General features: G+C 36.3%; 2 protein-coding genes and 3 long non-coding RNA genes across 5 annotated transcripts in view; 1 reads left to right on the forward strand and 4 right to left on the reverse strand.

Annotated features, from left to right (window-relative positions):
* Positions 1 to 27,216, reverse strand: part of LOC145730313 (uncharacterized) — a 61,551-nt gene that overhangs the window by 23,324 nt on the left and 11,011 nt on the right. The window lies entirely within an intron of this gene.
* On the reverse strand, positions 259 to 1,689 carry LOC145730303 (forkhead box protein fkh-2-like). Its single transcript, XM_081981471.1, has one exon. The coding sequence runs from the start codon at positions 1,535 to 1,537 to the stop codon at positions 662 to 664; it is 876 nt and encodes a 291-aa protein (XP_081837597.1). The 5' UTR covers positions 1,538 to 1,689; the 3' UTR covers positions 259 to 661.
* Positions 6,650 to 8,048, reverse strand: LOC145730697 (uncharacterized). Its single transcript, XR_014178660.1, has 3 exons — positions 8,020 to 8,048; positions 7,218 to 7,416; positions 6,650 to 7,166 (listed from the first exon to the last, which is right to left on the reverse strand). It is a non-coding gene; the product is annotated as an uncharacterized LOC145730697 (long non-coding RNA).
* Positions 11,636 to 26,693, reverse strand: eag (potassium voltage-gated channel protein ether a go-go). The gene is given in 16 exon segments (XM_081981481.1): positions 11,636 to 12,970; positions 12,972 to 13,202; positions 13,253 to 13,446; positions 13,496 to 13,720; positions 13,770 to 14,267; positions 14,321 to 14,573; positions 14,629 to 14,828; positions 14,880 to 15,034; positions 15,117 to 15,253; positions 15,304 to 15,435; positions 15,492 to 15,743; positions 16,870 to 17,013; positions 17,097 to 17,218; positions 17,269 to 17,400; positions 24,000 to 24,233; positions 26,191 to 26,693. Coding segments are annotated over 16 exon segments (3,156 nt in total). The 5' UTR covers positions 26,270 to 26,693; the 3' UTR covers positions 11,636 to 12,802.
* Positions 19,418 to 21,693, forward strand: LOC145730317 (uncharacterized). The gene is made up of 2 exons (XR_014178586.1): positions 19,418 to 19,551; positions 21,534 to 21,693. It is a non-coding gene; the product is annotated as an uncharacterized LOC145730317 (long non-coding RNA).

Below are 27,216 nucleotides of genomic sequence, written 5' to 3' on the forward strand. Positions count from 1 at the left end.
AATTTGAAAACCGGGAATGAGTTTGTCATAAAATTCTCCAAAACTTTCCCCATTTGAACCTAAAAAGAATCTCTAAAGTTGAACTTTCTAATTTCCTCTTTGTTAGTTTTGTTTCTCTTTTATCGGGTTATTTGTATTATTAGTCAATCAGTCTTCTTACTTATATTTATAAGCAGTGATTTTTATTATATTTGTTATTAAGTTTGCCTGGCAGCAAACCTGTAAAGGGTGGAAAGATAGTGAAAGAAAAATCAAGTGTTAAGGGCAAATAAGTAGGTATAATTATTCAAGTATATTTTACTAAAACCAAACTGAAACTTTTTAGTTCAGATAACATCAGTATCACAAAAGGACAAAAGGATAATATAAAAAAATACAATTACTACAATTCTTATTTTAATAAACAGGTACTTGAACTAAATTCAAAACATTATAATTTATATAATATACCTACTTTTATATCCTATATAAATTTAAAACTAATATCACTGTCATTTGTATTAAATAAATCTATACCTATCAATAATAATATACATTGTATATACAAGAAAAATCTTGGCATTTTTTGAGATCATCAGCACAAAAGTTCCATAACCTCAATGAAGCCTCAATACCTCAATATCACAGGAATAGTAGCTACTGTTATTGGTTCTTTGGAATGTTACATTCTAGGCTGCATCATTACCGGACTCGTACTAGGTCCGGAAGACACTGAACTTGATGGAGACAAAGAAGGATGTGGTGCCCGGAACATTCCATTCAGGTCCATTCCAGGTAAAAGTTCCATCCTCATGGGTGGTTGGGGTACCATTCCGTATTGAGGTAGATACTGATGGGTAATGGGCGTTGGGCGGACGATGGTAGGACGTCCAGTTGCCATGTACGGCCAATATCCCGGATTAGCCGGATAAAACTGTTGCTGTTGCTGCATAAACATTTGTAAGGGGTTGCACAGGGTAAGATTCCTTCTGAAGGCGGCTAGTCGTGCTTTGGAGGCGGCTGTTGATCTTCTGCGTAATTTTCCGGTGGTACCGCCGATGAATACGTCGTCAGCGGAATCGTCCAGCACCCAGTAATTACCTTTGCCGGGGTCATCGAAACCTCTAGGTACTTTCACAAAGCATTTGTTCAGACTCAAATTGTGTCTGATCGAATTTTGCCAGCCTTGTTTGTTTTCTTTGTAGTAGGGAAAGTTGGTCATAATGTACTCGTAGATTCCATTTAAAGTTAGTCGTTTAGCTGGGGAGTTTCTGATGGCCATCATGATTAAGGCGTTGTAGCTGAATGTAGGCTTTTCGTGGGCTTTTTTTCCTTCTTCAGATGTAGAGGTTTTGGAGCTGCAGTCCATCGGACCGTCACCATCACCAGTGATATCCAAGTCACTTTCAGAGTCCGCATCACTATTTGGGGGAGTCACATCTTCAGGAGGCCTAGGACTGGACACTTCATCACCGCTGATGTCGTCCTCTTCCTTGGACATGGATAAGATGGACTCAATAGAGAAGTTTACATACTTTGAACTCGACTTCACCATCATGTTTACTTGTAGTACAAAGCACTGTATAATCGAACGATAAACACCACTTCACTGAACCAGGTTGCTACAAGAACTGAACCTTCTGGTCGCGTTAAAAGGGGATCTCGTCAGTTTTCTCCCTTCTACTCGACGACCAATCATTGTCGACCAATCGCAAAGGAGCATTGGCCGTAGCACGCCTTAAGGCCGGCCCTTTCGTTTCCAATGTTTAGTTTACATAGGACGGGTGTGTTTCCACTGTTTGCTTACAATGTTTCGGGTTGCTTTTTTGTTTGTTTTGTAAATCGGGGCCGAAAAGTTTATAAACAGACTACGACGGCGCAGTGAATGGCGATGAAATTCTTACCGATAGAAGTTTTATACAGTTTATAATTTTTTTTAAATGTAATGTAGTATTTTATAAGGAAAACGTTTTTGTTAAATAGTAATAGTAAAAATAGTAAAACAAAGGTGGGTAAGGTGTTTCTATCGCAGAAGTTTTCAATGGGACAAGAGTAATATAATAAGAAAAATCTGCATGAACGAGCTTTATATTAGTTTATTATTTTAAATGTGGAATTATTCGCCAAATTTCACAAAAATTGCCATTTTTTAGAACCTTTGAATTCTATATGTTAAATTGTCTATAGGAAACCATTAGTACTTAGTAGTTATTCTGCGTCGTGAATAATAAAGAAAACCCGAGGGGAGTTCCATCAAATTGTCATATTTTCAAAATCACCCTGTAGAGCTCAGAAACTAGGGCAGCTGGTGGAAGGTACAACTGCATCCTTCTATACTAGTTTTGGAGACACCCCTTAAAACTATCGAATTTGAGACACCCTGTACAAAATGCTGTCTGTGCAGCATTTGCATAAATTTCAACACATCAGTGGGTAGTTTGTAATTGGTCAAAAAAAGCTGCTTTTTTGACAGAAACTAGGACCAATGCTGACAGGCAATGCAAACACCACCCAAGGTTATTTAAAAACGTATCTTTTGGGTTTATTGGGTGTCAAATAGTGGCAAACGGCCATTAAGAGCTCCCGGAGAAGTAGCATAAGCTCAGGAAAATCGCACTTTTTGAGTTTTTGCCAAAATTTCTAGGATGGTCAGGGTACCTCAATTTTGGTTGGGTTACCTAACACATAATCTACAATTGAATCATTTTTTCGAATTTTTTTTAAGGAATCTTAAAATTTTTATTTTTTGATCAAGCTTCGATATAAGGACAAAGGAAGACTTTTTGAAAAATGCGACGCCAATGGGCTTGGCTAAAATATCAAAAACTATCGTAAATTGAGTTAAAAACATGGATATTTACGATTTTTACCGATTTTGGAATTGTTGCTATACCAAAATTCAAATTTTTTTCAGCTATTAGTTTACATCAACAAAAGGAGAAATAAGAAATAAAAAATAAAGAAATTGACCCACAGAACCACTAATAATATTACATTTATAGACAATCAAAAACTTGCAAATTTCTTGTATAGATTTCACGTTTGCTGAGTGTTATTCATTATAATTTGTATTGTTTTTACTCTTGCTAAATTGACAACATCGCAATTTGTTATAAAAAAATAGAAAAATCGATATAGTTGTGAATTTACGATAGTTTTTGATATTTTAGCCAAACTCATTGGGGTCGGGCCAAATTTTTCTATAATTACTATGGACCTTTCTCCACTGTTTTGTCCAGGCCTGGTCAAAAAATAAAATTTTTAAGTTATCTTAAAAAAATCTCAAAAAAACGTTTACAATGGATAAAAATTGACCTAAAATTAACTAATTTGATTAGGTTAATCTTGGGTTAACTTCTTTTAAGGTCTTCTGACTCCCAGAACTTCAGAACACCGAAAATTTCTTCTCCTGGGTAGAAAGTCTGCTTCTAGGAACATCATTATGTTATGGGCCCACATGGTTGGGGGTGACAATATTTTGCAAACTCTAATCAAAATTAATTATTATATGAAACCGCGTGAGAACGAGAAAAGTCAAATGCGGGTCCCTAAAAAGTCAAAGGAAGAAATCCCGGTAGGTGATTGTTGTTGAATGGACTCGACTTCATTGAAATCACCCGCATATTTGACGAGATTGAAACGAATGGACGGTTTAATTAGGACTCGATTTTTATGCAAAGATCGTTGCTCGATGACCCTTAAACCCTGGTCAGGAACAATGAACACAACATTTTTCCCACCAGTAGAAACGTAAAATGATTTTCTTCTAACTGATTAGAGCGCCAAAGGGGCGCCTTTTCAGTCTAGTGCTATCAAACAACGACGCCTTTATTTAAAACCGTTTTAATATTGATTTCAATAATACGCCCAGGGGATGGAGTGGGCCGGGAATCGCGATTTAGGCCCTATTTTTTCTTCGATTGCCTTGGATAATGTGTTTGGTCAACACGAAGTGATTAGGGAGTTTGAACAATGTTTGATATGTGTGTGTTTTTGAGGGATTTCGGTTAGAAAATTGAATCAAGTCAGCGGGGGTTACCAGTTTGGCACAAAGAGAAATATCCTACCATGGGATTTAGGAACCCTTTAATCTGGTGGTAATTCCGCCAAACTAATCAGATCAGAATGACTTTGGGAACAGATTAAGATGTCACCGGGGGCTTATTTTGCCATTTCGCCTTTTTTGCAGCGGCGTTCTGAAACGAACAACACCTCCATTTATATCTGCTTAGTGACATTTACCATTCGACACGCAGATTACTTTCAATGCCAGGACCTGACCCTGAAAAAGCTACCTGTAAACTATATCCACTACCCGACAAGATCAGCACAATTTGCCCAGTCTGGTCCTGTAATCTATACCTACCATTGTTAATTAGACACCTTTCATGTTTTTCGAAAACTAATAAACGGCACACCTTTGCCATTTTTCTGGGATAATAGAAATGTATAACAATAAACAGCCAGAAAAGTCAATTTAAAAGTCACAATATAATGTCGGCGATTTTGAGGATTTGACTTGTCATCGTCTCTTCAAACTTGTGGGTGCGTTTTAAAACGTCGCTAAGCGGAATTACCCTGTATACTTACTATGGGACAGGTGAAATGATGTTTTTCAAAATCTCCCTAACAAATCAAGCTTCTGATATTATTTTCTTCATTGTCACGAGAATAAGGTGTCAAAACTGTCAGAAGATTTAGCTATACAGGGTGTTCCTAAATATCATGTACAAACGAAAGGATGATTGATGATTCCATGGCATATTTAATTGGCTAAAGTTTCATATAAACATCCGCAAGTGCTTGGTTTTCAAGATACAGTTCAGTTTAACATGCAACGGCATTTGAATGATAGATACAAACCTGCTAATATGGTTTAATACAAGATTAAACAGTGTTTTATCAATTTTCCGGAAAAATCGATATTTCTTCGGACATATGACGTTAATTATGAAACGCCCAAAAACGTCCCGAGGTGATACCCTAGACAACAAATTACTATGTCAGAAAAAAGTTAAAAACATTTATTAGTTTTTTTGCACACTCGTTCTTGTCCCAATTTGATTGTCTTTAGCCACCCTGTACGATCTTATTCGTTATGGGGTTGCTTTAAAAATTATGTATCAAATAATATTGAATCTACACCCAACTAAAATGACACCTAAAACCTGCTGCCATAACTTAATTCGAGCTTGAGCATTGTAATGTCAATTTTTTTTGGGATAAACCAATATTTCTTGAGACATGGGAACTCTTCCTTATATTAAAACAAAACCAAAAAAATTATTAGTCAATTGAAAACTTAACTTTTTTGCGCTCACTTCTTTCACCCTTGCATAAGGCAATTGAGTGTGTTAAAGCAAACGTTTTTTTAATTAGAAAAAAGCCAATAAAACAAGCCCAATGACAGTCCAAACCGCATTAAAATTTGTCAATTTGTTTCGAAATGGTGAGGTTTTGAAAATGACCAAAAAAATCACTCTCCTGATTGACGTGACAGTTTATCTAAGTTATTTTTAAGAAAAGAAAATCTGGAGAAAAACACTTGGGAGGTTCGAATTTGTCATATTTTTAAACTCACCCTGTAGCTAAGACGAAAATACGACTGCTCCATCGTTCCTTTCACAAAAATCGAGCACACAGTTTCGCGAAATCCGCACCTTTTTGCTAGTTTTGGAGTTACCATGTAAAACCATTTAATTTGAGACACCCTATATGTACATGTATCATACATAAACTAGCCTAAACGTGTAAATTCACGGTGTGTTAAATATTCCATGACATTTATTGTTTAATTTGTTATTAACTGTTTTGCTATTTACCGTTTTTGATGACTTATTGGTATTTACTTCTACTCTGGCTTGTTTTACAGGTAATCATGATTTAGAGGAATACTACACTAGTCTTAAGTAAGATCTTAGACATTGACAGTCCCCTTTGGGCTACGTTGAGGTTAAATCATTATATGTTGTAAACATAGTTCTGAAATCAAGATTATTATTATTATCATCACGTAATGTCAATCATTTAGCTGATTTTTTTTTGCTTTGATCATCAGGACGTTGATTTGCTATTCTGCCAGCAGTTTCTTCTATAAATTCAAAAAATTGTAAATAAAATTAGCCAAACAAACGAATGCGTTAAAAAATGATAATAGTAAACTTTTAATATCCTTCAGTTTCTATGGAGTGTCGGATATCAATTTGCGAAATATTTATAGTTATTGGTCGTCCAGGGATTTCGATCTCGATCCCTTATTTACGCATTTACGAGGGTTGTTTTCGCTTATTGGACAGATGTTGCTCGTCTCTGGTTCACCGTCTAATTGTCACCCGACACTGGACCCTAAATTCAGTTTTTATTACGACATTTTGAGTTTTACGGTGATTTTGCCGCTATATGGACGTCAGTCTTTAATCTCACCCACGAATTTCCTAATTAACCGTTAATTAAACTATGGCGCATTAAAACCATTATAAAAGCTGGACCCGCATCCTGACACGGGATGACTTGAAACACTTCCGTTTTTCACCCCTTGTTTGTTAATCGACGATATTTTCAAAACACCCCTATTTACTCAATTAGCTTAAATGACATACCGCCGGTCGTGGACAATGCCCAGACAGAATTATTATTAGATTCTCTCTGACCGGCATATTATAACCAGGAATTCTTGTAATACACCATGTATATAAGACAGTGGCGTGCCTTTACTACAATGTCACTGTAAAGCAATAAAAATGTATTGTTCATCTGTCCCTATACGTGTAAAACTTCAATAATAGAGCAGTTTGCGTCACATCTGCTGATGTTCGACTTTTCTACATTCTTTACGGGCACGGGGACAGTAAAGTCATCAAACGGAACTTGTCATTAGGTTACCATTCAGCGGACTAATTCCGAAAAAGCCACATGTCGTCCGAGGCCCCGACAAACTGTTATTATCATGTCAAGATGATCCCCGGGATTTTTATATTGTCTCGCCATTGTTCGAAAACGTCCACGTTCGACCTTCTTGTGCTTTTATACGTATACCAACATCCATTTGCAGGTTTGTGCCCAATTGTTTAGTTTAGGTTTGTACCCATTTAAATGACTTTACGATTTTGGCTTTAAACAGAAAATCATTCAGATGTTTGGATTCAAAACGGATAGTCTTACTCAGGGTACAAACACCCTTTTAGATACTAGAATTTATACAAGATAGTAGTAAATCTCTATTATTCCTATCTTTTTACCTGTCCGTCTGCAATCCAATTACTGTGTATAGCGTCCACTTTTAGGTTTCATATTGCTAACAGGACGACTAGTGTTTCTTCATGCCTAATAGCCTGTGATTTCTTTGTACCGGGTGAACCACTATAAGAAAGGACGTTGGCTATATCTGGTTGAAAAACCGTTTATCTTCCGGTTTTCGGAGAATAAAATCGTCAAAAACTGTAAAGTTAAAAATACATTAATAATATGTAATCATTTACAAAAAATTTAAGGGATTCAAAAATATTTTAAATTTTCACTTTCGAAATCACTTTCAAAAACGACTATTATATCAAGTTGGCATGTCACTGTCACTAATGTCATTTGTCAAAACAAGAAAAGTTTGTAATACTATATCCGCCATTTGCACCGTCGTACTTTAGTCCAGACTGTGACTTTTTTCACTTGTATTGTCACAGTCTGAACCAAACTTTAGGCTTAAAGTACTACGGGGCAAATGGCGGTAATTTCTGTCCCAGGAGAAGTGGTCATGACGTCATTAACGGTGACGTCATATTGAAATTCACTTAGGTCTTACTCTAGATTAATTTTCAAGATTTTATTTGATATTTTGTGGTTGGGTTAGGTTAGGTTAGGTCTGTCGAACCAGACATATTTTTGTCGTTGTAAGTTTCTGATATTGTCCCGTGTCAATGCAGTAATGTATTTTTTCTCTATGAATAAATTATCAATCTGTTTCTTATGAGAGTATCACTAAAACATACTAAAATGCATACAATGCGTTATAAATACAATGCAACGAAAATAATTAAAATTACTTACTTCGAAAACGGATCTAAGGCTAAAATAGATGGCGTCGCGCATAAGTTTGCGTTCATATATCGCCGTTGTACACTCCGTCAAGTCATTTGACAATGTGTCACGTGACACCGGTTTGTTTTTTAAATATGTTGATCAGATGACACATTGTGGCCCTTCGCAGCACGAACATTCTCGCAATAAAAAAATCGTAAATGGCCTACGTCAGTGACGTCAAATTTGCATTTCGCTCAGTTCACATGTAATAGAAAAGGAACGACAATTATTCGTCACTACACTGCGTCGAACTAAAAAACTACATTAATTTGTTAAATATAGAAGAATTTTAATGATTTGAGACCGTTTACCTCCGAAAAACCTTAATGGAAAATACTTGTGAATAATTTACATCAGAATAGAAAGACTGAAAATTCCTATGTGACAATTAAAATTATTCACTTTCAAGCTGAAAGTGTGACCAAGTAAAATTAAGTGGTTTAAAAGAATTCAGTCTTCTTTTGAGTCTAATTTTTCAAAGTGCAACAAGGACGACGACAGTTTATTATTATTTATGACCGTTTAATACTTGGAGAACCACATGAGGTCCTCACTGTTCTCCATTATACCGGGTGACCATGTAATGTTGGGACAACCCTTAATAGATTCCAAACAATAGTGGTGACCCATTTTTAGGCTTTACTGGGGCAGTTTTATTAGTTTACTGCCCTACTTGGTAAATTCGAGCTATTATTCGTAGACCACGTGGGTGATAAAATTGTCCATGGTTTATACCGGAAACCTGTGATACTGCACTGACTTGAGGGTGGCTTAATAATAATGAAGGGAAAGCGGGAGTGTATAATAAAACACTCGTTATGGCCCTGGGTCGTTACAACACACACATGGAAAATTTGTCTTTTTCGTCTTTTTTGAAGGCGCATTTCGAACCCTCGGCGACCATTAATTGATTCAATAAGTGGAAAACACGCGTCTCCACCCTTAAAACGCCAAACATAGCGATATTATCAAAGTTAAATAATAACAAACGCTAGAGAAAACTCGGAATTCAGGAAAAGAAACAGAGAGGGTAGATTTTTTGACAGATATAGTGTTAAGTTTCCCAGTTTTTAAAACACTTTTGGAAAGTTAGTTCACTAGGAATTTGCTTACAGAGTAAGTCCAATTAGATTAAAAGCTCAGAAAATGTACGATACACTCCATTCTTAGTATAGAGTACATCAGGTGCTTTAATTGGATGCCCCAGGTGGGTCTCATCCAAATAAACGAGCCAGTTAATCTGGCTGGCTTTGGTGACATGTGTCCCCACACTTTCCAACACACCTAAACAGTAATAGACATATTTTTAACAACGTCGTAAACATCTGGGGTATGTTTTGTCCTTTCAAGATACTGAAATCCATCTTGTGTTATATAGGTGGATGTCGGAGCCCTTTTTTTTAATCAGACCAACAAATCTATCCGTGGCAGAAAACATGATCGATCTGCTAATTGCCACTCGGCATTCAAAAGCCAACAAAAATATACACAAATGACGAATTGACATGGTGTAAGAGGTAAGACCACGGCCAGAACCGTCAGGGCTTCTTAAAGGCCCGAATGATTGAGAGGTTTGGACCCTTTCGATGGCATATCGCAAAAGGAAACGGCTTTATTCACGCGTAACTTTTGCCTGGTTCATGGTGAATTTTATATGGAGGACTGTTCGCAAATTAGCTTTTCAAAGTGAACATGGTGTTTGGCATCGACTTTAAATGAGCTGTTCGCTGGCTCCGTTGTTCGATTTGACGTGCCCATGATGTATTGTCCGTTTGTTAAGGGCAACAACGTTGAAGAGCACTAGAAGGGAGTAAACGAATTGGCAATAAGTCATGATCACAAATGTTTGAAACAAACATATTCCTCAAATTCCTCCTCCTTATCTTTTCTTGATTATTATCCCTATGGAATTAAAAACTTATGTTGTTACTGCTAAACCTGGAATTCTGTCATCTAATAATTAAATTGAGCAAGTTTTTCCTATTGAAAACTACTAACAGAACGTCATTTATATGGACTATTTTTGCTTGCTATAATTTTTAGTATGTTTAAAGTAAACTCCATTGAGCAAACGATTTGTTTCAAGCCAATATTAACCATATTGAAATTTGAGTATTTGCAGGTACACAAAACAATATGGAATTAATTGTGATAGAGCAGCAGATTTTTTGCAAAGACATTTTGCATCTCAACTCATTGAAATTCCAATTTGCGACATCATCATGCTTTGGTTTGATTTTTTGTATACAAATAATTGCCGTTTTACCACCTTTAGCTTCCTATGAGCCCCTTAGAAAGAATACTGGAAAAGTGTTGTAAAATCACATCTATTATTTTATACAGGTAACATTTGATTCAAATTTTTGCATCAAACTATTCTCAGCCCATTAAGATAACGTTTTATCAGAAGCAAATTTGAACCATAATGATATTCGTTATTTATGTTATATTTAAAGCTTTTTGGGGCCTGGAGAAAATGAAATATTGAAACCTCTTATAGATGTGTCAAAAACAAAAAAAATTAACTTTCTTTTTTTTCAAACTTGTTGTTTAAAGGTAAATTTGACATAAAATGTTACACTTTAAACTGCGGTGTAAAATATCACATTACAAAAAAAAATAAATTTTTAACCAGAATATAACAGCAAAAATGACTAAAAAAACCTCAATTGTTGGTTTGAAATCATTTAGCTGTTTTCTATTATTACATGATTTATGGCACTAGGTACATGACACTATACTACTGTTAAAGAACACAACAGGCGTGAAGTGAAATCGTCACTAAACCGGTGGCCAAATTTTGTTTAGCTCTGCGGACAATGTAGAACATTGTGTATTCGAATCACAACAAACCATAAACCTTTACAAACTAAACACAGAGATTTACAATCTCCAATTGGAGCGTTTAGAAAGTTGCATTGTCCCTACAACATAATTTACAAGCTAACATTTTTCTCTGAAATCTTAGGCAATTAGTTCTAGTTTAGCTTAATTGATTTGGTTTTTTATTGTAATTAAATTTTTCCTAGTTTTTTCCGCACTGACCAAGCTTACTCAAGCACTTGAAAGAAAAATTATTTTTGAAACCATCAAATTACCAATAATTTCAAGCTTGATATTGCTTTAATAATAAATGGGAGAGTTCCTGAAACCGTGCTGGAGGTGACCCAGTTTTAACCATTTCTAGGCCGGTTTTACAACCATTTATGAACTAAAGCACAATGGTTCAGTAAACTCCATAAAATACCACATTTTGGTTTCTGAATAATCGCGCTCCTCCACAATTTTTTTGAAAAAGGTACCATAAATAACCACCGCAACGCCAATTAGAGAAGTTGTCTTTTTTAATTTATTTGGGTGTGTCAGTGGCAGGCCCATTTAAATTACCTGTCATATCTGTATGTGTTTGTGTGGGGAATTAACTTTTCAAAGCCCACATAAATTTGTTGGTTAAATATTGTCTAATCCCGCTTCCCGAGAGTTAATCCTCTGGAAATGTGGGAACATCTGGGGATTAGCCTTAAAATATCAAGTTCAACGCGTCTTCCTGGTTTAAATGTGGGCAATAAAGACACTTTGGCTTATTTCAAACTTATTTTATTTCGCGATTTGTTTGTCATCAAACTTACAAAAGAAAAACATCAGCAGGCCTCAGAAGATCACTTCGTTGCTACATTTTGTTTTTAAATATCTCGTGAGAAAATAAAGCGACAGTCCTGTACGTCGTTTAGAATGTGAAATGAGCCGCAGTTACTTCATACAACAGTAATTGACAAATGTAGAAATAGACTTTTTTCAGAATTTAAAGCTGTGATAATGAATAGTTTTAACAAAACAAAACTCATTTTAGGTGTTAGTTATTATTTTATATACAGAGCTATAATATAGTTAAAATGTCAGTGGTCCAATCACAAAAGTTTTAAACACGCAAACAGGCACTCGTTTCGTTTTTTTTTTAAATAGAAACAAGAATAGTAATAATAATAAAAAACCTTAAAACTACGATGCAGCGCCTAAAATTGCTTCTGTTACTTTGTATTATCTCTAGTTTTGATCTCGTTAAGCTATACGAGTTTTTCTGAAAAAGCTACGAGAGGGTGTTTCATCAAAGTCTTATACTTAATAGAATGGACTACGAGGGCTTCTGCTTAAGTTACTATTACGATATACTCTTACAATATATGACAACAGTAATATTCCTTTTGTTTTGTTCAATTTTAAAGGAGACTTAAAAAGTAATAAAATTTGAAATAATACAAATAAAAGTTTACTTTGTAGTATTATTGGAGTTAATCTAAATCCTGTATGTCATTTTTTAGTTTCTTGACTACTCAAACATAACAATTATTCTTGGCGGATGGCGAATGTAATCCTTTGTTAAGCAAGCTCCTATGAAAAACTAATCAGTAATTTTGACAAAATTATGATTATTAGTAGTTTTTAAGCCTCCTCAATGAAAAATGTAACTAAAAACCTCTGAAAGTTATTATTTTTCATCTTATATACGCGGATGGACGTTAATAACAAAACGGTTATAATCACTACCGTATAAAACTATAACAAATTCAGCTCAACAAGACTTTTTTTTTATACTCTACTCTACTTTCTAAACCAGATTTGTAAAATGTAAAATGTCAGAAGGCATCCGTTTCACACAAAGAACAGCCTTAGCCTATAAAAATCCGACCGAAATCGAAATAATTGAAACTTAACTTAAAGTTTCAGCATCGAAAATAACAAAAGACTAACGTTAAAGAAATTCCTTGGATTTTCGCGAGGACGGGGTCGGGACCGGATCTTGATGCAGCATTTTCGTGCTCTCCGTAGGGCTCGAACTGTCCGGAGTTGAGGTTTTAGTGCTTGCACTAGGTGCCTGGGGGGCTGAAGCTTTCATCCTGGTTTTGGAGCGACGTTTTTTTCAGGATCACGGTCCCGATTCCGGTGCCGTCTGTCGATGTGCCGGCTTTGGCCCCCAGAAGATCAGTGGGCCGTTCCAAAGGGGAAGACTTCTTCATGGTTTCGGTCGAGTCTGAAGGTGATTGAGAACTGGATCCACTATCCGGGCTTAGCCTTTTCAGGATCTCATTCATCATCTCTTCCATGCGATTCATTTTCTGATTCATTTTTTGGATTTCCAGTTTTACATCCACCTATGGAATTAACCAGGACAGTAGAAAGCTTGTAAGAAAATAGGAATTACCTTGAAATCCATCAGGTTAGTTAACAGTTCCTTATATTCTACTGGAGCGATAGGGTCAGGGACGGCCGATTGATACATTGAGGCTGTGGAAGGGTCTCGAAGCCCGCAGTCGTAGCTTTGCATCTTCCTCAAAGACAGATTACGAGGCTGCTCCACTTCCACCATTTCGTCTATTGTGTCTTGTCTCGTTATTGCTACGCAAACAGTCATAAAGCACAATTTTAAGTCACGAACAAATACAACCTGGACTGGAGGCGGCCGAAACCTTTTGCAGCTTGGGAAAAATTTTATTTCCCGATCCGGGAGTAGGTTGGCTCCCGGAACTCCCTGAGGACGAAGAACTAGGCCGATCTTTTGGGTCTTTGGCGCTCAAACTCCTCTGGAAAGCCGTACTCGGCTGGTTTGAGACCTCTGATCCGGAATCTAAACTGCCCGATCCTAGAAGTCTACTCCATTTGCTCCCTCGCACTAAATATTATAATCAAGTTACAAGTTAACTGTTGCTTCTATAGCATACCTGAAGAAGGCCTAGTGACTGTAGTTTTTACCCCACCTCCGCTACTGTCATCTTTCTCCGCCACTGACGACAACTTTGTCGTAGATACCACGCGAGGGACATTTTTTTCTCCACCATCATCGCTTCCCTTCTCTATGTCACTTTGGCTTGTAGCAGCGGCCGCTTGGCTTCGATCCCGTCGAAACTTGGAAAAAATTTTCCGCACCAAATGATCTTGGTTCTGATCGAGTTGGGGCTCGTTTTTTCTCCTTTCCGCCAGTTCTTTTTCTCGCTTCACGTCCGCTACTTTTCGGAATATCAATCGATGTCTTAGATTGTATGTGAGGATCAGGTTCCTTGCAAAACTGTTAGCGAAGGCCTGGTAAAAGTCCAACACTTCCAGCAGTTTATCCCTTTTTATGGTGTGCAAATCGCAGTAGGTCAGAGCTCGTACATTGGCAGCAGATTGTCCCACAGCGTTGTCCTTCCAGAAAGAATCTCCAAAAACATCACCCTTACCTACATCAGTACATCTCTGATACCAGTAAAATGTCTAAGAGAGAATAATTTACCTAGAATGGCCACCACTTCATCGTCCTGGATGACTTCTAAAGATCCGGTGACGATAAAACATAACGAATCAATGGACTCGCCGGTGTGATAGAGCAAATCACCAGGTGCTGAATGAGACATGGTAAAGTGCATTGCCAATGCTCTTAAGCAACCGTCGGAAGCAAGCCTGAATGCTGGATGTTCGTTGAATACTTTACGGTTTAAATGCACGCATATGTCTGCTTTCATGTCTTTAGGGCAAAAGTTCAAAACCTAGTAAATTTTCAGTTCTGATTTCAGGAGTTTTTTGAAAATATAAGTAAAATACCTTGTCCTGGTCCAATCCTTTGGTCATCGCCCACGTGGACACCACATAATCCATAACCCGTTCGGATAAAGCTTTGGGCACTTCGTGCAACTTCATAAACTCCCTCACATTGTTGAGCATGTCATGATATTTGGCGGTAGCCGACGTCATTTGTTGGATGATGGTGGTCACGTGACCAAAAATGGTGGCGTACAACAGAGCTGAAATTGGACGTGAATTTCCATTTGTTCAAGTTCCAGAGTTGTACGCACCTGCGATGATCATCATGCAAATAGTGAAGATCCTCTCGTTGTCCGTTTCGGCCGCCACGTTGCCAAATCCAACCGAAGTCATACAAGTCATGGTAAAATACAAGGCTGTCACGTACATGGTTTTCCTTGAGGGGCCGTTAATAAGCTCAGGAGTGCTGCTTGATTAGTTTTTTAGCAAACAGTTATTATTTCATTAAGCATTTTCCCTAAAGAGCAATTAAGGGACAGTTTTAATACCTGGAATCGTTTGGCCAGACGTATGAATAAGGGCTCTGGGTGATATTGGCCAATTTCCAAAGCCAACTATATTGGACGCCGTTGTCCGCGTCCGAGCGTCCTATCGAGTACCAGATGCAGGCCAGCCAATGAGCCACCTTAATTTTATACTTCATATCTTAGACAATCAAAATTCAGTAAAACATACCAGCATGTAGAAACAAAGCAAAAGTATCAACATGGCGGCTCCGTACTCCAAGTAACGATCCAGTTTCCGGACCACCCGTCCTAATCTTAATAATCTCACTACTTTTAAAGCACTAAATAGGCTACCAATTCCCTAAAAAAAAAACGATTTAGGTTTCAAGTAGTCAGTTTGGCAATCTTGAAGCTCACATCTTCGTCGTGATCGAAGGCGTTGAAGACGTCATAAGGCAAACAGCTCAAAAGATCGATGATGAACCAGCTCTTAAGGTAGTTCATCCGGATGACTTTTGGATCGGAGACGACTTCGCCACCAGGTCCCACGAACGTGGTATGGAAATTAAGAACTATGTCAATAAAGAATATCACATCGACGATTGAGTCCACAACCAATAGGGAGACATCCTCGGACGTCTTGTTCTTAAACGCTACGTTATAAGGAACCTGGAAAGTCGGAAACGTTTTTCAGCCTTGAAAGCCCTGGTACCTGCCACGATATACTCAAACTTGTGTGGTTAGGAGTGTACGAGTGAGTTAATTAGTGTAAAGGTGCAGTGTCAACACTCACAGTGTATAAACCGATGTAGAGATTGCAAAACTGTTTTATGGACAGTATACAAAATCCGTGAAAATATATTACGTGTGTAAACTATCAGCTATTATAATTACACATAAACAAGCCAAATTGTGATATTTAAACTAGACTTAAAACACAAAAAAATCATTAGTGGGGTAGGGTACTAGTAAAGCCATCAACGCACTAGATGGGTACCACCTTATACAGGGTGTTTCAAAATACCTATTACAAACTTATAGGTCACGTAAAAAATTGCAAAAATTAGAATCAAATGTCACGGGAGTTTTTGAGGTACAAAAGGTTATTAAGTTGGCAGGCATTTTTTAGATTTAAAATGCATAATACTTTTTTTAAACAAATTGAATACTTTGTATGTCGAAAGTTATCGTTTCAACGACATTTGTCTATACAGGGTGTTCCTGAATTGGCCTCACAAACTATAAGGAGTGATACAGTAGAGGATCATTCTCTTTTTGGGCTTTCCTGTATGTAATTAATTGCTTTGTGCAAAATCAATTGATTTACACTAAATAATTTTAATTCATTTCTTTTCTATAGTTTGTGAGACTTTTTCAGGAACCCCCTGTATAATATTTTTTCCTCATTTTCCTCATATACGCTATAATTTTGTAATAAAACCAAACACCCTGTACAACAAAACACTTTGCATCGAACAAAGGCGACTTTAGTCTAGAACACCACTACTACGCAAGAGTAAATCAGTGCCAGGCAACCAAAAAAAAATAAAAACAAAATCAATCATTTTTCAGTTTTGTTTGTTGGGGGTTATAATCATGTAGAACCCTACCCCATTAATATAATCCAAATGGATGACATCTTCTGATGTCTTCTTCCTAAATGCTACGTTATAAGGAACCTGAAAATAATAAGGTAATAATTACGATTTTTGCAGTTTTGACATGAAATCCCTTCAGTCTTGAGTGTTTCACGCAATCATTAATTAATCAATACTGGAATAAATATTACACTTACCATAATAGCAGTATAAAAAGTTAAACAAAGTATAATCCAATCCCAAATAGCTTTGAAAGCGCAGTAATGCAGAAGAATGTGAGGAGGTGTTTTGGGCGCCTCTTGTCGATATTGAGGCATAATATCCGCGCTCAGACTCATCATCTATTACATTATCAAAATCCAGGAAGGAAAGCATGGAAATGTATAAATCAACTAAAAATTAACTCATTAAAAGCAAAACAGACTTGTGCCAGATGCGACTGTTTCGTTGTATCTTTGAGGTTGGGTAGATGTGATGAGAACTGGGATACCAACACCGAACGGCTTCTGGTCACCGATCTGGCCAGTTTTGCAAACTTGGACAAACCTGTACACCAGGTGCTGATTTAAGGAGACTACAAAGTGGTTAAAAAGTACCTCCTTTCGCGTCGTCGGTTTCGATGGGTTGTTTCAAGGCGGTAATGTCCCTGAAGGTGAGCAGGAACAGGACGACGAGGTCCCTCTCGTTTTTGATTGGAGATATCTGAAGCAGCAGCCATAGCGGTGTCTCTAAAACGCCAAGAAACTGGGAAATTAACAAAACTTATCCTTGTAAACTATTTTTTGCACATCCTCGCGTTTTTATTAAGTCGTTAGTTTTGGGGGCTGTTCGACTCGTTAACTATGCAAAGCACAACCGATAGAGCGAGAGAAAAATTTGTTTAATCCAAACACGTGGCTTGAAATACTCGTTTTGAATGTTTAAGCACTTTAGTTGCAAAAACGTCTCTATTTTGCAGGGCTGATCTAATTAAATTAGAATTTGCTACCTGATTAAGTGTTTTCGAAAGTTTGTGCAAAACGCACTCATGCGTGCGGCACGACACTGCATAATTGTGGCTGCGTGACTCTGTTGTGCCCTGATTTCCAGGAAACTTTTAAAATTCCATTAAAAACTCAATTGTTAGCTATACAACCCCGAAAACCTAAAACTTTCTACCATATACTTTCATAGATTCTGCCACCAGCTGACTATATTATACTTTAGAAAAAAATAGCCAATAAAAATCTAAACTTAGTAGCAGATTCTATTGCCTAAATTTGGAATTTCAGTAAATGATTAGCCGTTTAAGAGGGTTACTAGCCAATAGTCACTACATTACTAAATATACAAGGTGTTTGTCAGAACTTAAATTTTGTTCACAAGAACTTTGAAGAATGAAGCCTTTCCATGATTTATTTTTTATTCCATTTTCTAAAAGAGATTATTACTAAATTGGTCAGTTTTAGAAATATTGTGGTAAAAAAAAATTGATTCTTAAAATTTTTGCTGGAAAACTAAAAATATTTAAAATAGTGGATATAGGGCAATCTTTGGATAACTCCAAAGATGACTGTGTGTATTTTAAACGCTACTTACTATTACAGCTAGAAGGTTCGTTGTTCGTAATGTTTTAACCAAACAGAATTATCTTTTAAAAATTACAAAGACCCGAGATATTCACCGGAAAATAGAGCAGTAAAAGTAAACAAATTTTTTTGAAGATATCTTCATAGAAAACCTAACATAAATAGAACTAAATCTGCAATACTAAGCGGTGAGAATTTATCGCCGCTAGATGGCGTCAGCACCACACATATAGATTGAAGAGCCATCTACTGGCTGGTAACAGAATTATAATGTGGCGGAAAATTCAAACGGTCCTCTTTATGATTTATGATGTTATTAAATTTATGGTATGATTTTGCAACTTTCTTACGTCGATGTCGATCTTAGCGTTAAATAACTATAAGGTAAATCAAAACAGATCTATAACATCGACGTATAAAAGTTACAAAATCATACCTGCCACATAATATTGACTTCTTGATTAACATTCTTGCTTTAATTAAACAAATGTTAGTAATACCTCTGGTAATACCTAAATTAGGTATGCTATATAAATATTGAGAAAATACCTTAATTTGCGCACTTCTTATAACGAATAAACTTATGTGCGATACACTTCTATATCTGCTCGTATTGTACAGATCAACAAAAAGCTCAAAATCCTTTTCCAGGGAGCGGAGAGGGTTTTTAGAAGGGTTGGGAAACGTAAAATGGCTACCACCACTGTCTGGTTTGCAACCAGGAATCACACAACCAGCTTTTCCCATGTTTTTAAAAAACCCAATTAAGGAAACACTCACAAAACAGAAAAAAATTCGATGCACAAAATAGCACAGAAATTACAACCAAAACAATTGTTTTCCTAGAAACTAGAAACGCAGGTTCGAAATAGGAAATAAGGTTAGGAGTTTAAACAGGTTGATCTCGATGTATGACATGACATTGACACAAGTAAAATCGGACTGGCCCTCTTGCGGTCATTTTTTCTTCAATGAACGTTCATATGTGACAGTTAAGAGGTTTGTTCAAATGTCAAAATGTAGTACGTGACTTTGACATTCTTTTATCTGAATACAATTTTTTTCGAATAATATTTGACATGAAATACAACAGTGTAGATGTACTAGAAATATTGTTGCACCTTGTACTAGAAGGTGTCACAATTTGACAGCTCCCAACTGGGTTACTACGACAGTTAGAAGGTTTGTTCAAGGGTTAAAATATAGCCCAAAATGTCTGCATTATTTTGTCAAGACAGAGTTTTTATGGAAAAAACATTGATAACTGAGAAAACTGCTCTAGAACTTGTATAGTCTTCAGAGATTTTGAAGGTATAGTACGTTTCTATAATATACCTAATAATAAAAAACCTTAGTTTGATGAGTGCTGCCATCTTGACACTAAAGTCGCAACCTTTTTAGATCATTAAGTGAGTATTGTATAACAAACTTAAAGATGGTTCAGACTGTGACAGAATAAATGGAAAACATCACAGTCTGAACCACACTTACCTTGAAGTGCAACGAAAACCAATTCAAACTAGAATGAGGTCACAAATTTGTAAAAAGACTACCTAATATACTCTAAAAATAAAAAAAATTTTGACTCTTTTAGTCCTTCAAACACCTTGCAATTTACAAACTTAAAATGCACTCGTTAATTTTCTCCTACTCTAGTAGTATATTTTACAGAAATTATAAAGTCACAATATTCAATTCTAATTATTGAAGAATACAGTAATTATCCGCAAACATGCATAATTTAAGCTTCATCAAGCTAATAATAATAATTATAAAAAAGCTAAGAATATTGCGCTAATAGAAGCAATAATTATTACACCACTAACTATAATTGGGTGGAGTATGTATGATTTACATGTTTACGTACCAGAAATTACACAAATAATCGTTATTTTGGACTTTTAAAAGTGTAATGGGTGGCATGTCTGATATCTATATATTTATAACACTTTGGTGGAACCATTAGTTTTTTTTGGCTAATTTGTCTCTTTTTTTTAGAAAGCGTGCATGCATCGTTTGGTAAAATCGTTATCGAGGTCACGACACGAATTGAGATCACCCTCATTTATTTTATAAGCAAAAGTTGAATTGCTGCTTCAGTCCTGTAACGTGTGCGTTTGCTCGCTTTTAAGCCGGGTAAAGCCGCCCTGGAAGGATATAATTGAATTTTAAATTCCTAATTAAATTTGCCGCCCCCGTATTGGCCCGCAGGGGCAAAAGTTTTAACCGGAACTGTAGGTTGTAATTGGCGTTTCAAGTTAAGATCGCAGCGCCAGTTGAACTAAAAACGGGCAACGCGTTCCTAACCTAACATTATAAATAATATGACACTGTCACTGTCAAAATCAATGTAAACAAAGGGAGAAATGACAGCTGGAATGTTTTCAAAACTGATCACCAGAGGGAGTTATCTCTTACCTTGAAACGCCAATACAAAAATACTACTTTTATTAATACACCAATAAAGTTGATTACTATTTACAATGTGAGAATAAGAGTAATGTACGAATTTAATAAAATCGATGTTTGTCAATTGAGGGCACTTGTCGCAATATTGTACAAACTTAGAGTGGCTCAAAAAAAAGTCAAACTACAAATTATTTAAACACAATATTGGACAAGCGCTGTGGTGAATAGAGTGGAAATAGAAGAAAATTACTAATATCTAAAGAAGCAAAAAGATTATAGAAAGTCGAAAAACTAGCAACTTTTTACAGCAATTCGAAGTTTGCTTATAAAACTACGTACCTTCTGGTATACCTGAAATTACAATACAACAAGCATTAAATTCGTATAATTGTGATGATAAATAATCATTATACATATTTTATTACACACACCTGGACCGCACATGAAACAGAGACTGTATGATCTACGAGAGAGAGATAGCATTATGTCACGTCGATAAAACATTCCATAAGTAAAAAGCTGAGCTTTCAGCGACACAGTAACAGAATATTGGCGGCTCTAGTTTCCGTCTGATGCTAATAATTTACGGCCGGTTCGAAAAGCTTCATAATGTAAATAGGTCAAACATTCTCCACTGAAATACTACACACCAAAGGCGGATTTTATCGGTCACGGTTAACCACAACCGATAAAACTCGCTCACGCTAAACTCTAAAACAATCAGTCCCATTCGCTCAAATTACGATTTGCGGTTGTGCAAATCGTAATTTCAGGTGACAGGCTACAAAACACACACGCATTATAAAGCGACATCTAGTTTGTTTTTTTTTTTTTAGTTTGGCATTCTAAGTAGGGAAAACTACATACCTTTGTTTTCTATACAGAGCATGCGCGGGTGCAGGCGAACGGACCGAGCAAACACAGAGGAATTATTTACATAGATAATCAGACAGAAACGTTTTTATTTGTCATAAAGGCGATTTTTAAAGAAATGAGCGTCGTACACTGATCTGTTATGAAATTAATGCTCATCATAGCGCTGGTACTGGTTTGGGATTGGTCAAAAAAAAAAAAACAAGTTGAAAGCTGACTTTTTTGACCAATCACAAACAACCCACTGTGATATGATTTACACTAATGTTTATCTGAACAACTTATTAACTCTATCATGTTTTTAAAAATTCCTTAATAATCGCCAATATATATAAAATAAGCCAAATGTGTTTTTTATTTTGTTTTGTTAATCGTTGATGGGTTTCTATTTCAGTGTAAAAGACAAGGAAATGTGTAATATCAATGCAGTTAAAATGAACCGTCACGTGATCAATTCTTTTCAACTGTAAAGTGACATCAAATCTGTTTATGACAGACTGACACATGTCACGCACTTACAAAGTTATTTCTATCCTTGTCAGTATTGATTTGAAATGGTGATCTTTTTGCTTATATCGTTGACTTGAGCCGTATTCTTTCGGTTTGTGATTTCGTATCCAAACGCGTCATGATCCAAAAGTCACGTGATCTTTATGTAATTTTGTAATCATGGTGCCACGTGACTTTTCGATTATAACGCTTTTGGATCCGAAATCATGGGTCGAAAGAAAGCGCCTTTGCTATTCGATCATAGGAAATCACCGCCCTCTATACTAGAAAGCCTAAAATGTCACGTCACACAATTATTTTTGTTGCTCTCACAATGAAGGATGCTTTAAAATGAAACTCACATTCCTATGCATGTAACAAGTACCTAATAAGTTTACTGTACCAAAAAGCACTTGTACCTACCATTGTGTATAGTGTTGGGAGTAAAATCATCCTACTTCAAAGTGTTCAACCACTGTTGAGTTAGTATAGTAAAGTAAAAAACTAACACGGTTGGGCTTTTTCCTGAATTGCTGTTACAATGTGGCTTGAAAAACTTATGAACGGCAGCAAACAAAATTAACTTAGTCAAATAAGCTCAAGTCTTGATTTTAAACCGTAAAAATTCATCTAATCATCATAAAGCTCAATTTCTACAATACAAACTGTCACCACTATTCCCGCCATATTGGAATTTTTGACAAGCACTTTCTAGGTTTTCTAGTATAGTAGGCGGTGAGGAAATTCGTAAAAAAACCGAAAAAAAGTCCCAGTAGGCGGAATTTTTGCTGCAATGTTGCCAAACGTCTTTTTGAATTCGTCGACTAGATTACTTAGCAAAACTAATTTTGTGATTGAAACATTTCCAATCCCTTTAATTTGATAAACTGTTTGCAACATTGTCAAGTACAAAAACGAAACTAAACAGTAAACCATAAACCAAGTTTAGCCAAATTTCTGTTGTTTGGTTTTGAGGTTAGACTTTATTTACTTTTGACAGATTAAAATTAAGGTGTTGCAACATCAGTAATTTGAATGCTAAACTGCTAAACGATTACTCATTCATTTCATATTCAAAAATAAATCCAGAAACTAGACCAAAATAAAAGAACAGTCCAATGGTTCAATAACACAATTCAGATAGATATCTGACAACATTGTCATAAAGTTTTCGCCTACTAGACTCTTTTATTGGGTTTTCCGTCCTTGTCTTGCTTGTGCAATTATCAATGTTTTTCTGACAATAACACGATTATCCTATGATCGGTTTTTCTTTTACCACACATGTAGATTGTTTAAAAATGATAATTTGTATAAATACTTATACAGTGTGTCCAGTATAAAGAGGGCCACTATGGGAATCTTGAAAATGATTAGAGAAGTACTCTATCTCAATAAAATTCCAGAAAAAAATAAATTGGAAAATCAACCTTTTGTTTAAGTACTGTATCTCAAACCCATCCCCATAGTGGCCTTCCTTATTCTGGAAACCCTGTATATTTGATATATTATAAATTTCTAAAAAGATATTTTACCAGATAATAACTCTACCACAAAGTTTATATTGCAAAACACCTCTGAAGTTTGCGAAAGATATAGAAACCCAACAGAAACAAAATTGATTTATTAACAGCGGTTCATCAGCCTTTTTATCATTATATTCCTTGCATAACACAGTGAAAATGATTGCATTTTTTGTACACAATTTAAGTTGGTCGCACTATATCACTACCTGGACATTATTTAGTACAAAAACTTACAGGGTGATTGTATAATGATGAAATGGCACGAACTGTGTTGATGTAAAAATTTACTCATCATGTGTGTGTGCAACCTTATATAACAGACTGTACATTTGTATGTTTCGTACAGTCAGTTACAATAATATCCTACGTAGTCTCAGTTCACTCTAATTAAAAAGTGGTGTAGGAATTTGATTAGTTGTAATTAAAAAACCTCCTGAACCAATCAGAAAACTGGATACTCACTATTTTTCTTGTAGAGCAAAATTTCGAATTGATCGTGCAGCTGGTGTTCTAGAACGTGGTCTATCCTACTGATTGTCTCCTTGTCAGTCAGTTCGCCGTACATGAAGCTGCATCTGCACGATTTTTGCATCACTTCAGCCCTATTGTAGCCCGAGATCTTGCAGAATGATTCGTTACAGTACACAATCGGATAGTCCACGATCTGTGCGTTGGCCAATAGGAAACTACTGTCAGCTGGAAATTAAAAAAATATTTCTGTTTGCTTCTCGTACAATAGGCAACAAAATTGATATATCATGTCGAATTTCCGCTTCCGGAACACAAAAGGCCCTTCCAGCTCTTGAGAGTTTCAAGGAAAACCGTTCTGAGACACGTACACATTTTTTTGTGCAAAAAAAACATTTGTCACTATACACAATAATTATAATTTTGCTGAACTGTATTGGAAAAATCGTTTTCGAAGGAAAAGCAGCGTATTTCCACGAATTTTTTGATGCGTTAAAGTTGATTGAAATTCTTTCTACTGTTCTACGAATAGTGAATTGGAATTTATCTGGAAGAGGATTGAATTTACCTTTTTATGGGTTGTATTGGTTTAACTTTTAAATTGATTTAAAAATTGCCTGTCTACATACAGGTAAAAGGAAAATTGGTTTTCTGTGTTATAAAGGCGATTTTTTAAGAAATGTGTATCATACACTAATCGGTTATGAAACTTCTGCTTTTTCTTGACCAATCACAAAATTCAAACCGTCTTGTCTTGTCTGCACATGTGAATTAATATTTAATAAATTTCCTATAAAAGATTCTCAACTGCCCCCGAAATCGATCGGCACTTTAGACTGGACGTCTCCACTCCTCCGTTATTTCACGTTAACAAGTGGTTAATCTATATTTAAGTGCAAGTACGAAGGCCTTTCGCGTATCTTACGAAACAATCTGTGCTGATAAATAGTTTGCATGGCCTTAAAAACCGGATATATCCTTGGCCGTGGTTTTTTTCGCCTCGAGCCCCCTTTTATCCCGGATCGATGGTTTGATATATCCCGAAATTATTTTTGTGGCTCTGGATAGCTTTTAGTGTGCCAAGTTAGTTTTTTATTGGTGGTTATCGATATTATAATACTTAAGGAAAGTGGATTTAGGTCAGTGATTTCCAGAACATAATTTGTGAAAACATGATAGCCACTTTGTTAAAACAAAAGAATAATCAATCAAAAAAAAGGGTTTAATATTGGGGCCTTGTTGGGCGTTTATTAATCGAGTTTTCCGGACCCTTTTTTAATTTCACACGTGTGTTAAACAAATTGTACACTTCAGTTGGTTGTAAATATTGGGCTAACCCGTAAAACTTCAACAAACACCATAATCCGCGCTAATTATGTTCCGCATTGACCTACATCAATCATCATCATCAAGACAAAGGCACAAAGTGAACCTTTGGAGGCGAGCAAAATCGATTAATTACATACACCACAAGTGAATTGTAAATAAGACTTATGACTTGCTAGAAGAAGTAATCTGAAACACTTAATTAAAAGGCAAACAAAGTTGAATTGTTTGAAACCAACTTGGTGGAGTGTATTTGGATTCTACTTTACAGTCCTAGTTTCAGTCATGAAACAACTGCGGTAAAGGGTCGTGACATCGGCGAATTAATAATTTTATATTATAGAGACAGGAAGTATGAAGTAAGTTATTTAGCCGGAAACCCAGTCAATAAGAAGGACAAATCAATGCTAATTTTATTTTTCACCCAGATTCAATTTCGATGTTTTTCAAGTGCAGAGGAACAGAAGGTAAATTTCAATTTAGCTTCCTTCAATATGAAAGTTTGCTGAGAGTGTAAACAAAAAGTCGCCAACCGGATTTTCCTTATTGACCCACCATGCTGGAATACAAATTAGTGACAATAACCCCTTTGTTTGAAAACCTTTAAACTAGGGCAAGTTATATTGTAATTAGATATAAAGCAGAATTATCTTTTACTAACAACCTTCCATAAGCACCCGGACTACGACGAAATGACAAGTAGAGAGTACTACTGTCTTGCTTTAGCGCTTGACGCCAGTAAGAGAAAGACAATCCATGTTGACTTTAATACAATGTAGTCCAAGCGCCCATTGTATTGTTTGTTTCTAATAGTTTACTATTGTAAATTAATGAGTGACTAAACATCTAAAAGACTTACGCTGTTGATTGGATCTGCGTATGATATTCTCCAAAAAGGTGTTTTGAGGGGCGACCAGGCCCCTGCGACCCCCGGGCATTGTGGCGGAAATTTTGACGGTTTTACACTGTCACCGGGCTCGTACTATTAATATAGTCCGATTCATTGCTTATTGCTAAATCGAGGTTACGATTCTCCGACCCGTCCATCCGATTATCCCTGTTCTCGATGCTCGATGGGCCACCCATCCTGTCGCATTTTGAATATTTAACTGTACGATAATCGAAAATCACTACCAGCATATCGAGAGGGCATCGTATCGCGGAGAGTGGGGGATAGGAAACCGGATGAGGGCGAACGGGCCGAAACGCGATCAGATTAGGTGCTGGACTAATGGACACGCGTCACGGATTACGTAAGCCTGTCAAATCTGAGGTTCCGACCATTATTTGTGGATGTACTGAAAGGAGGGATGAAATGGGTGAACAACCTGGTCTGGCAAGGTATGACGGCGAACTGAAAGGGTTGCAAACTGAGTGCTTGTGCTTTATTGTTGTGCGCTGTTGCCCGATTTTTCCGTCCGTAAAAATTGCAGGAGAACACAACTTTTACCTTAAGTTTAAAATGTATAGAAACCACTGTTGTTTCATGCAACAGTGAGATCCAAAAAAACATAATTAAAACAACAAAAAATGCTAGTTGGTTTGTGAGAGAGTGTGCGTATGATTTTTACTACATTTAGGTCACTGTGGCAATAGGGTGAGGGGTGAAATAAAGGAAAATCGAAGAGGCCTGTAAAGGCGCGCCACAGCTCTAAGCGCACCTCAAAAAAACCGCTTTTTTTGAATTCAGACTAACACATAAACAAATATTCAAGAAACATGCAAAAGACTTTAATCTACACTTTACAGTCAGGCAGTAATAACGATAAATATAATAAGTTTTGAAAGAAAATTGCCCTCATTGCAGTTTAAAGGTTTCAAACAATGAAAGAAATAATTGTCTAAGACCTTGAAGGCGGATTAGAAAGGTAAAATCAGCAAAAAA

The sequence above is a fragment of the Ips typographus genome, linkage group LG6 (genome assembly GCF_016097725.1).
Source record: "Ips typographus isolate SLU linkage group LG6, UJ_Ityp_2.0, whole genome shotgun sequence".
NCBI classification, from domain to species: domain Eukaryota; kingdom Metazoa; phylum Arthropoda; class Insecta; order Coleoptera; family Curculionidae; genus Ips; species Ips typographus.

What these genes read in the sequence shown, in the direction of transcription:
- LOC145730303 (XM_081981471.1), bottom strand. Translation starts at nt 1,537, where the DNA reads ATGATGGTGAAGTCGAGTTCAAAGTATGTAAACTTCTCTATTGAGTCC.